This window comes from Myotis davidii, unplaced genomic scaffold (assembly GCF_000327345.1).
Source record: "Myotis davidii unplaced genomic scaffold, ASM32734v1 scaffold6, whole genome shotgun sequence".
NCBI lineage: Eukaryota > Metazoa > Chordata > Mammalia > Chiroptera > Vespertilionidae > Myotis > Myotis davidii.
Genome location: NW_006383011.1, coordinates 14,821,367 through 14,834,194, shown reverse-complemented (window position 1 = coordinate 14,834,194; position 12,828 = coordinate 14,821,367). Strand labels below are relative to the sequence as shown.

The following is a 12,828-nucleotide window of genomic DNA, read 5'->3' as shown; positions in this document are numbered from 1 at the left end:
GCCCCAGAAGGAAAGTAGGGGAGGGCGGGGGTAAGGGGAAGAGATCAACTGAAGGACTTGTATACATGTATATAAGCCAAACCAATGGACATGGACAACAGGGGGATGGGAGCATGAGTGTGGGGGGGAGGTTGGGGGTTAATAGGGGGGATGAGGACACATTTGTAATACCTTAATAAAAAAAATTGTACAATGAGTGAGTCAACTAGATTCACAAGTTTATTTAGGCAAACAGCAAACCACTCTCTTTATTTTCCCTCACCCAGAGGCCTATACTTTAATTCTTTCCGCTACCTCCATTTTTTTTTTTTTTTTGGTTAATCCTCACCCGAGAATATTTTTCCACTGATGTTTAGGCAGAGTGGAAGAGAGAGGGGAAGACAGAGAGAAACATCGATGTGATCTGAGAAACACATTGATTAGTTTCTTCCTGCACATGCCCCATCCAGGGCCTGGGACAGGGAGGAGCCTGCAACCGAGGTATGAGCCCTTCATCAAAATCGAACCTGGGACCCTTTGGTCTGCACAATGACACTCTATCCACTGAGCCAAACTGGCTAGTGCAATCTAGCATTATATTTTTAAGTAAAGATTTGTATTGCTATATCTTGAGTTTTCAGTATTAGGTATTATTCACTGGCTTCCTATTATGGAAGATGAGAATTTAACTTTCCTATATTTCTATCGCTCATCACAAACATCCATATGCTCTTCCAATGTAGTTATATCATAATTTGGTTAGATTAGTGTGCTAGTCAGAGCTGAGCTGTCAAGTATAACTATATATTCTTTGCTGCACAACTCTTTATTTTCCCTGTAGTAGTAATTTTGTTCTTCTTTGCTTAGATCTTTAGTGATAATCTATCCTATACTTGCTACCAGTTAAATTACCTAACATATATACATTCCACATTAGGTTTACCAAGTTATCTTCCTAAATACAAGCAGGTTTTATAACCTGCTCTAATGTGGACTGGTTGCCCTGGTAATAGGCACAAGGTCACTTACCATATTTATTTTTATTTTATTTATTGCTATGAGAGAGAGAGACAGACAGACATAGAGAGATATGGATTTGTAGTTCCACTCATTTATGCATTCATTGGTTGATTCTTGTATGTGCCCTGACCTAGGATCAAACCCACACCTTGGCATATCAGGATCATGCTCTAACCAACTGAGCTACCCGGTCAGGGCCATATTTAATTTAGATTATGGTTAAAAATGTCCCCTACATCTATCAACAATGGAGTTTGTAATCTCTACCTATTGTTTTAGGGTCACTTTCAAGAAAAGCAGCAAAAACCCATTTTTTTCATGTCTGAAAACCATAAGCCTCTACTGTAACTGTGACTTTATTACATTCAGAAAGAACCACTGGTTGACTTATAGTTTTATAATTTTACAAGGAAACCTATCTCATTATTATTCTTGGTTAAAGGGCTCAGTTAACGTAATTATGCTTTAAAATACATTTTAATGAAATGCATGTGTTTTGTTAAGAGATGCCTTTAGTGCAAAATGGTCTAATAATACAGACTGTAGGTAGAATTTAAATGTAAATCACAAAAGCGCCAATATTTATGCATAACTCCAAAGGCACGAACATTTTACTCCATTTATAATGTGATTTACTGCCCTACCAGAAGATACCAGATTACTAATAGTTTATTCTATATTTAAAATAAATGCTCATAAACTTCTAGGCAAAAGCAATTCTAAATTTCTGCCAGATACATTACTGCAGATTATCATCCTATCAATTTAAAAACTTAACACTGATATACAAATAAAAGATGAGACTAAAGACTTATTTAAAATTTTTTTGAAATATTCTTTATTAAATATAAAGGCACTCAAGTATTTCTCTTTAAAATTCTCCAAACTCACTGCCCAAAAGAACAAAAAGGAGAAAAAATATGCTATTTTCATTGAAATAAACTTCTATAACTTCAAACTATAATCTATAAAATACCTGCCAAATACTATGAAATCTGGATAAGTAAGAGCAGGGTGCTGAGAGCACAAATGTTACCTTTAAGATTCAGCAAGGTAGTTTCTCCTAAATAACTGAAGGTTCTAATAAGATCTACTAAAGTGATGGTATCTAGTGGGGCATCAGTAGAACACAGGAGAAGAGGAAACAGTAATATTTTCATAGAAATAACTTCAGGCATAAGAAGTAAATCTGAAGAAAACACTACATTATGTGTAATTTCTGTCATATAAAACTTAAGCTTCCTATCTAAGGAAGAATATCCAAAGCAAAGTGAGAGGAGAAGGAAAAGGATGGCCAGATTTCAACACAGAGAATCTGTCATAACTTAAATTCATAAACTTAGAATAACTGTCTCAAAAACTTTATTATTTTTATTGATTTCAGAGAGGAAGGGAGAGGGAGAAACATCAATAATGAAAGAAAATCAATGATCAGCGGTCTCTGCATGCCCCCTACTGGGGATCAAGCCTGCAATCCAGGCGTGTGCCCTGACTGGGAACTGAACTGTGACCTCCTGGTTCAGAGGTTGACACTCAACCACTGAGCCATGCTGACCACGCTGCCTCAAAAAATTTATATAAATTTGGCATCATTATGGCATTTTAATGTTATTGAACAAAAATAACACTCTGCAATGGATTTAATATTAAACAAAGATAACTGGGGAACTGTGAACATTATTTTTAGCAGTGAGATTGGCACTGTGGTTATGTGAAAGACAGAAAAAAGACAGAATCCCTAGTTTTAAAGATACATGCGGAAATATTTACAGATGGGATAATGATGTCAGCATTTGCTTCAAAATAAACCAGAGAATAAAGAAGAGAGTAAGAAGTGAGCAAAGAGGTATAGATTAAACAGAGATGGCCATGAATTGATAGTTGTTGAAGGTGGAGGTGGGTATATGGAGATTAATTATACCATTCTTTCTGGTTTTATGTATGTTAGAAAGATTCGATAAAATAAAAATTCATTAAAAAATTAGAGATAAAAACCAACTGAAAACAAAACAGAAAAAGAGACAAAATTATGGAGATAATAAAGAACACAGATTTGAAGAAATCACACAAAACTTAAGGTAAAAGAACACAGGAATATAGATAATAGAAGATAGGTACATTTCTAAAGAAAAGAACATATGAACAGAGAAACAGTATAAGTAAAACACAACATTAACAACAACAAAACCCATATCTGGATTCTGAAGCAGAAAAGCAAATCTCCACCAGAAAGGGAAAACACCCCCTCCAAAAACCTTCAACTTCTCTGCCACACTTAATGTTAGAAATATAAAAACCACTACAGAATTCAGAGGGAAAGAAAGTACAGGTATAATAAAAACTAAACACTCAGCCAAGTTAAAAGTTAATGGATAGGCCACTTTCAAGTGGCAAGAATTTAAGGCTACAATACCTGAAACTGTTAAAAAATAAAAAACGGCTAGTTCTAGCTGATTTGGCTAAGTGGAGAGAGCAGTGGTCAGCAAACTCATTAGTCAACAGAGCCAAATATCAATAGTACAACGATTGAAATTTCTTTTGAGAGCCAAATTTTTTAAAACTTAAACTATATAGGTAGGTACATTGTTATTAACTTAATTAGGATACTCCTAAGGCTTAGGAAGAGCCACACTCAAGGGGCCAAAGAGCCTCATGTGGCTCGTGAGCCGCAGTTTGCCGACCACAGGACTACCAATGATTCTCTCTCATCATTGATGTTTCTCTCTTTCCTTCTCCTTTCCTCTCTGAAATCAATAAAAATATCTAATCTAATAACAGACAAACAGGGTAATTTTGACTGTATCTTCCCAACGCCTCCCATTGGCTAATCAGCGAGATATGGAGCAGCGAAGGCGCTGAAGGCAGCTCTGGCCTGAGCGAAGGCCTGGGTGCCAGGTGCCGGAGGAAAACCGGTGCCGGCAGCCAGGAGAAGGGAGGGCCTGTTGCACGAATCTTTTCGTGCAACAGGCCTCTAGTATTAAAAATAAAATATAATAAAAAACGGCTAGATGACAAAGCTCAGCCATTCCAAGAATAAATCAAAATAAAAAATTCAGGAATGGAGAAACTCTGATTAAAGGTCTGAAGATAAATAAATATAGAGTAAACATAGAGCCATAAGTATAAATGTTATAAACCTTTACAGAAGACAAATGAGAATATAAATAATGGGGTAGAGGTAGGTTAAAATATAAGTATGTTTACTTCCCCATTTTTCATAGGGGGAGTTCATACTTTACTCCAAAGTTTAAACATGTAGTTAATAATGATAAATTCTGGAGTCTTCCCTTTTGAAATCCTAGAGGCGGTTTTTACAAAAAGATTAATTTCTTTAAAATTAAAAAGTTTTGAAAATCTTTTATGATTCATTCTTATAAGTACAGAAATTTAAACCCTAAGTATGTTATAGACAAAAACAATTTCAGAGAATAAAAATGTAAGTATAATTAAATAACATATTTAAAGATAGGACAACACAAAAACTAGTAAATGTCTATTCTGATGTTCTTTGAAGTTCTATAGAAACAAAGTCAAATTTTAAAAAGGTTATATTTAGTGATGACCTACCAATCATAGGGTGCAATACAGAGAAGACAGCCTTAAGAATATAGTTAAGTCCTTACTGCAATTTTAAGCAAGATGACATATAAAGAAACCAATTTAACTACTGGCTGACATAAGCAAGAGTTAAGTTCCAACAGCATATTTCTGGTTACAAAAACATCATCAAATTTCTAAATTAAGACACAAAACACTTACTTTAGACATTGAAGTAAATGTGAACTATACATACATTTAAGAAAGATTAATAAAAATAAGATGATTATTTTCCAACCTGCTTGTTCCAGTTTAGGGTCCCAGGTGGCCAAAGCCTATCTGCAGCTCATGGAGCAAGGAAGAACCAAACCTGGACAGGATGCCCTTCCACCTCAGGGCACACTCACGATTTAGACAAAAACAATTAACCTAACATGCACATCTTTGGGACATGGGAGGAAAACCAGAGCACTAGGAGAAAACCCATACAAATATGGGGAGAGCATGCAAACTCCACACAGACAATGGCCCCAGCCTGGAATCTCCCTTGCCCCCTCATCAACATTACAACAAAACAACATTATGCGAGGACCTGCCATATCCTTGGAATAGGAGAACATTCTATCAAAGGATTTTAAAGGATTGTATCGCAATACTAAAACACACAACAGACCCAACATATACTTTATTTTGACCCTTCCCTTACAAATCTGTATTATCTTAACAAATCTCTTCATTAATCCTTAATGGGAATATCTATCTGTAGCACTGCCTAGAGTTGTTTAAAAACACTTATAAAAATTTCAAACCCAAATTTATAAAAAATAAACTGTATGGGGTGTGTGATGATGAATAAATGATGACGATGAACTTTAGTAAGTAAACATAATCATAGGTCTTTTAAAAATGAGGAAAGTTATCCAGGTTAAAATTATCTTGGTACCTCAAATTATTTGTAAATGAGACCAGGGGCATGCATAAATATGGTACTTGAATAGTATGTAACTCTGGGGCAGTCTAAAGGCAACAAAGGCAAATAAATACTAGCATAGTATAGTTCCATTACAAAATAAGAGACCATTTAGGAACTATAAACAATGCAGGCCTCTAAGGGAGGGCAGAGTCTCAAGATTCTTATGTTTTGACATCCTCTAGACCTTTGCTCAAATCCCCTAATTCCCACATCCTTGGAGAAAACAGTACAATTTGCAACAAAATGTCAGTTTCTTTATTTTAGCTGGAAAGGGCAAATGGTAATTTCCACTCTGCTTTTTTTATCAACAGGTCCATGCTACAACCCAAGTTGTAAGAGAATTGTTTCTCCCAGGTTACAGTTACCCCATAAATGATGACGAACTGAATGGTCTGAAACCATTTACCAGTAGTTCAAATCAGAACTTGATAAAAGGGTAACTTCTTTTTTTTTTTTTAAATATATTTTATTGATTTTTCAGAGAGAGGAAGGGAGAGAGATAGTTAGAAACATCGATGAGAGAGAAACATCGACAAGCTGCCTCCTGCACATCTCCCATTGGGATGTGCCCGCAACCCAGGTACATGCCCTTGACCGGAATCGAACCTGGGACCTTTCAGTCCACAGGCCGACGCTCTATCCACTGAGCCAAACCGGTTTTGGCAAAAGGGTAACTTCTTATAGTCTAGTTCAGTTTTAAAAAGAGTTCTGCATTAGAGTTTTAGGTACAAATGATGAAAATAAAAAATTTCCTTCATTAACTGATAATTTGTGTAAGTGCATCCAATGTTCCCAAATTGCTTGACTCATCTATACTAATAAAAGGGTAATATGCTAATTAGACCAGACGTCTTCTGGACATCCATCTGGACGTCCTTCCAGACAAAGCCACAGTGGCAGAGGTCAAGGCAGAGGAGGTTAGGGGCGACCAGGCCAGCAGTGGAGGGCAGTTAGGGGTGATCAGGCAGGCAGGCAGATGAGCAGTTAGGAGCCAGTGGTCCCAGATTGCACGAGGGTGCAGGCTGGGCTAAGGAACCCCCTCCTCCCTCTCCCCGTGCACAAATATTGTGCACCAGGCCTCTAGTACTATATAACAGAAATAAAACTTCACCATAATCCTATGTATCATCATGTCACCACCCACTCCTCTCCCATTTCATAAAAAATGTTGCCAATGCTGTAAGTAGGACTTGAAAATTACCTCAATGAAAATTAGACAGTAAATGAAAACAATATCCAACAGACATCCAAGAACATTATTTTGAAATTGTAGCCTAAGAGAGCTCAAAAAGGCTGTCCCTAGAAAATTGAGTAAAATGACATAGTAGTATTTAAAACATATTATCCATAGAGCCGCCTAATTAACTGCTGCATAACAATATTATAGCTAATATTTTATTATCACTGTGTCTCTTACTAACATTCTGCCAGTTAAAATTTTTTTAAGAGGAGTAAAATGGAAGTCAAATTAATAATGTAACCATTACTTTTCAAAGTATAGTTGATAAACAATCTGTATTAAACTCACTTATGATGCTTATTAAAAATGCATATACTGGGTCTGATCCTTGAAAATTCTGATTTATAATATATGGATGATTTTTCTACACTCTTACATTTCAGAACTACTGGATTAGACATGAATCCTCTCAAATGTCACATCAATTCCCTAAGGAATCCATCTTTTCTATATGATTATAGTGTGAGAACCATAAATTTATAGAATATTGTATATTGATTTTAAAATATAATGTTGAAATTGCTTTTAAACCTATACCATATGATAGAAACAAATAATTTGGTGGTTATAAAATCTTGAAACCTATTTGAAATCTAACTAATATGTGGTCAGCATTTCTATTAAAAACGTTCTTACCATGCCATGATCAAATGTGAACACACCAACATCACGTCCATGATGAATGTGATTCCGTCTAATAATTGGGTTTCCATGATTTTTAACCCAAATCCCAGCCAAAGCATTATTGGAAATTTCATTATCTTCATATATTCCCTACAACAAATAATCAGAAATAAACATTAGTAAAACTTGAAAAAGTATTTTAAAAGAATAAAACCACAAAGCTAAAAAAATACCTGTGCATGATCTGTTATATAAAGTCCAACATTTTCACAGTCGCTGATATTACAGTGCTTGATAGTAGGACATGCTCCTTGACCACTAACACATACTGCAGAGCCAACTGTAAGAAAAATACTTTATTTAAAAACCTATTGGGCCAGAGACTCATTTTATAACAAAATATAAAGAAACACTAACCTGTACATGTACTTCTGATGATACAGTGATCAATAATAGGACTACAATTTACTGTAATCTCTAAGCAGTGGTGTGCATTGTGGTGTTGAGCAGATTTGTCATCAGGGTTAAACTGCAAAGTAGAAATTTTGTTAAATAAACAACCACTGCTTTAATGATTTCAACATATTATTTTAAATCTTAAAATTTCTTACCCTTATTGTCATATATCCAACATAAGCATCCTCAGAACCTTCCATAAAAACAAAGGTTGAATCTCTAGTGTTTTCAATTATAACTTTGTCTGCTACTTTTCCAGGTGCTGTGGAGAAGATATTTAAAGCATATTACCTTTATCAGACAGATGAATAGAAATTTAAAAATAACTTAAAAAAATACACTTTAAAAATACAGTAATACTTTGCTACAAAACTAGTAATATAGAACATTTTTATTGTTTTAAGTTGGGTAATTTTTGGAGGAAAAACTTTTAAAAGTTATTACTTTTAAATACTGAGAAGAGAGTACTAATACTCATTTAATTGATAACTATATTTCACTGGCCTTTACCACAGGCAGTCATATTTAATGTAGATATTATTTGAGTATCATACTGAAATCCATATATAATACTTCCAAGAAGGTTCAACTGCAAATAGTATTTAATATCCAAAAGAGACCTCTTTATTGACATTTATTTCCCAAACTGGCCTTAATTTGGAAAGTAATAAAAATCTATAGGCAGAAATTTTCTACACCCTCCCTCCTCACTTTTCTTCATGGTAGAAATGGGGGAGGAAAGCAGAAAGGGTAGAAAATGCAAACTTTATTAACAAGTAATAATTATTAGCTATCTTAAAATGGTCTATGTACTATATCCTTAAGAAATCAGAGAATGCCCAGCTGGTGTGGCTCAGTGGTTGAACACGGACCTATGAACCAGGAAGTCATGGTTTGGTTCCTGGTCAGGTCACATGCCCAGGTTGTGGGCTTGATTCCCAGTGTGGGGTATGCAGGAGGCAGCCAATCAATGGTTCTCTCTCATCATTGATGTTTCTCTCCCTCCCTCCCTCTCTCTCTCTCCCTCCCTCCTTCCTCCCCCTCCCCTCTCCCATCCTATTCCTTCCTCCCTTAAAAAAAAAAAAAGCATAAATCTTCAAATGACTGATCAGTGCTCAATAAATATTTTATTACATTTATTCTTAGAAACTTGAGCATAAAAGCAGTTTTTATATAGCCCAAAAATATTTAAGATAAAGCTAACATACATTTTTTTCTTTCCTTAATGATTAACTAAGGCAGTCGGACAAAGTAGTGACCAAGAAACATACACATTTAAAAAAATTTTTTTTATTGATTTCAGAGAGGGAGGGAGAGGGAGAGAGAGAGAGAGATTTGAAACATCAATGATGAGAGAGAATTACTGATTGGCTGCCTCCTACACGCCCCACATTGGGGATCAAGTCTGCAGCCTAGGCATATGCCCTGACTGGGAATCAAATCGTGACCTCCTGGGGTTCATAGGTCCATGCTCAACCACTGAGCCATGCCAGCTGGGTGAGAAATATATACATCTTAAAAAGGAAATAAGACACATCCATAATTTCTGAATTCTCATGTTTTCATTTCTATCACATAAAATATGCATATTTAATTATTCTTTCCTATCATTAAGCTACTGTCAAAGTTACCTAAATTTTAAGTCACTAGCATTTTATAAACCCATTATGTAAGTAAAATTGGTAAAATTCTAATAAAAATGCATTTTAAAATACCTGCACCAATCATGGTGATTGGAGATTCAATATATATCCATTCATCAGTATATATTCCAGAATGAACAAAGATAAGTCCATCAAAATGAGCTTCTTGTACCCCACCAAGGGCATCTTCAATTGTATCATAATACTAGAAAAAAACAAAAGTGTCAATATAGAACTGAAAAATTACTATTTTAAATCCCATAAAAATGCAGATCAAACATACCAACATATTTTCTCTTCCTTTATATCTTGCAGGGTTACTGTAGAAATGTTCAGCAAATCCTGGCTTTACATGTGCACCTTTATACTTAATGTCAAAAAAAAAAAGGACATTACATTTTAAACTAATTTAGTACTGTATGAATATTTTAAATTAAATATATAAAAAAATCAATTATTTCAACTAATTTTCTGTTGCACAGTGCGATGTAAAAGGTGTTCCAGATTTTACATTATTTAGTACTATCTAGTAAGAAAGGACAAGGATTCTCAATTTCAGCACTACTAATACTTTGGAACAGACAGTTCCTTTGTTGTGGGGGCTGTCCTGTGCATTATAGAATGCTTAGTAGCATTTTTGGTCTCTACCCACTAGCTACCAGTAGCATCCTCTTCTCCAGTTGTGATAATTAAAAATGTCTCCAGAAGTTGTCAAATGTCCCCTGTGGAGCAAAATCATCCTAGTTGAGAGCCAGTTGTAAAGGACTACATAAAAATTACGCTAAAAGTGAAACTTTAAAACAACTATTGAACACCAATAATTTAAACAAGAGTTCAAACAGACCCATAAGAAAGTATTAACTGCTTCTAGGCTCCTGATGTTTACTGTCAATGTTTAGACTATTATGTCAGTAGTGAAATTGTTGAGTATTTTGTTGGTTGATAAATGTGCACTGGCTTGAAACCTATTCTTGAAATTAAAAAAACACACCAACATATTTAATTAGCTCGACTGGCGTGGCTCAGTGGTTGAGCGTCTACCTATGAACCAGGAGGTCATGGTTTGATTCCCAATCAGGACACATGCCTGGGTTGTGGGCTTTATTCCCAGTGCGGGGTGTGCAGGAGGCAGCCATTCAATGGTTCTCTTTTATCATTGATATTTCTCTCTCTCTCTCTCTTCTCCCTCTCTGAAACCAGTAAGAAAAACAAAAAACTCTTAATTATTTTATTTGATGTCAGGTTAAATGTCTGTGTTTGTTCAGTGATAAATATTCCTTTGTAGTATCTATTACTTCATCAGTCATTACACCCATCATCATGACTGTAGCAAAATGTCTCTCTCAGTAAGTCATGGAATACCTGGAACATTCCCCTTTTTCATAAGGTTCACAAGATAAGTTTGTATGACAATATAAATATCTCCCTGCATGAGTTTAAATTTTTTAGAAAGGAAATTTTATCTCCATATATATTAAATACATAAGGCAATATTTTCTATTTATACTTCATACCAACTGCTGGAAACTCTCTTTCCAAGGATTTGGATGTTCATACTCTTCAGGATTAATCTGGTAGAATTTGCCAGGTTCAGGATGCATCATAGGACGGGTATATTCAAATACTTCCATATATAATCGTTTCCTGAAGGTGGGAAAGGAATTAAAAGAGTTATTCATAAGTAGCCTTTTAAATAACTACAAAAAATTATTTGAGGACTAAAATAGTTTACCTTTAGCACCATACAAGCTATTGTAAAATATAGAAAAGTACAAAGAAGGAGATAACGTACACTTCCAATACATTATTATTAACAGCTTACTGTATTTCCTTTCAGTCATTTTTCCCCCCTTTCAGTTATTTTTATCTACAGTTAGTTTCATTTGTTACAGTTGTGATTTATATAGCATACAAAAACAAAAATTTGTATCCTGCTCTTTTCACTTTTTATTTATTGGTTTTAGAGAAAGAGAGGAGAGAGAAAGAGGAGAATGAGGGGGAGGGAGGGAGAGAGAAAAAGAAACACTGATTTGCTGTTCCACCCATTAATGCATTCATTGTTTGTTTCATGTATGTGACCTGACTGGGGATCGAACCTGCAATCTTGAAATATCAGAACAACACTCTAATCAACTGAACTACCCAGCCAGGGAACTTTCCACTTTTTACAACATAGCATTTTCTCATGCTATTAAAAACTATAAAAAATCACTGTTCATGACTATATCCCTCCAACCAGACATTATATTGTGTTCACTTAGCCCATTTCCTTATTGCTAGATCTAATTTCTAATTCCCCCCACTATTAACTATGACATTATGAAAAATTTGTACATAAGGTAAAAACATTTTCAGAAGTGGAATTACTGGGTCAAAGGGCATGCATAGTTAAAGGTCATGAATATAACTATCGAAGTATTTTCCAAAAGTGATATATAAAATTCACTAAACTATCAAATTTAATTAGCTGTTTTAAATTAGACTTAGTTCAGTGTTTTGTTTTTAAAAATGTTTTTATTGATTTCAGAGAGGAAGGAAGAGGGAGAGAGAGAAACATCAACGATAAGAGAGAATCACCGATTGGCTGCCTCCTGCACGCCCCTTACTGGCAATCAAGCCGGCAACCTGGGCGCATGCCTGTGACCAGAATGAAACCTGGGACCCTTCAGTCCACAGGCTGACGCTCTATCCACTGAGCCAAACCGGCCAGGGTCTTAGTTCTGTATTTTTTTAAAAATATATATTTATATTGATTTCAGAGAAGAAGGGAGAGGGAGAGACAGAAAATATCAATGATGAGAGAGAATCATTGATCAGCTGCCTCCTGCATGCCTTATATTGGGGATCGAGCTTACATCCCGGGCATAAGCCCAGACAGGGGAATTGAATCATGACCTCCTGGTTTATAGGTTGATGCTCAACCATTGAGCCACACCAACAGGGCTTAGTTCTGTTTCTTAAAAGCAATTAAATGAAAAACATTTTATATACTCAGTTGCTATTAACTGATAAATAGCAGAGAAAGTACTTCATTTATTGTTTTATAAATATTACCTAAAGTGACAACTCACATTTGTGATAAATAGGTAACTTAGAATTTACAAGCAATCTAATTTTATTCTTATTTAATTATAATCAACACTTCAACCTCCCTAGCATTTCAAGCATTTTGGGCACCAAATAATATATCTCAAGATAATAAGAAATAAATTTTCACTTACCACAAAATTGGATCATTAGCAAGCTCACTGAAGCGTTTACACACACAAGCTGCTCTACAAAGATCCTGTTCCAGCAAGTAAGAGAAGATTTTTAGAACCACTTCATCTGGCAGTTTCTGCTGATGCTACTGTTCA

The 12,828-nt window shown here is 35.1% G+C and overlaps 1 protein-coding gene across 1 annotated transcript in view; it reads right to left on the bottom strand.

Annotated features, from left to right (window-relative positions):
- The window catches only part of FBXO11 (F-box protein 11), a 34,534-nt gene that overhangs the window by 18,911 nt on the left and 2,795 nt on the right, over positions 1-12,828 (bottom strand). Inside the window, exons 4-11 of the mRNA XM_015557860.1 lie at positions 12,694-12,818; positions 10,987-11,116; positions 9,756-9,839; positions 9,545-9,677; positions 7,985-8,091; positions 7,791-7,902; positions 7,607-7,713; positions 7,386-7,523 (exon numbers count right to left, since the gene is read on the bottom strand). Of these exons, the coding sequence (XP_015413346.1) occupies positions 7,386-7,523; positions 7,607-7,713; positions 7,791-7,902; positions 7,985-8,091; positions 9,545-9,677; positions 9,756-9,839; positions 10,987-11,116; positions 12,694-12,818 (936 nt within the window). The remainder of the gene's footprint in view (positions 1-7,385; positions 7,524-7,606; positions 7,714-7,790; positions 7,903-7,984; positions 8,092-9,544; positions 9,678-9,755; positions 9,840-10,986; positions 11,117-12,693; positions 12,819-12,828) is intronic.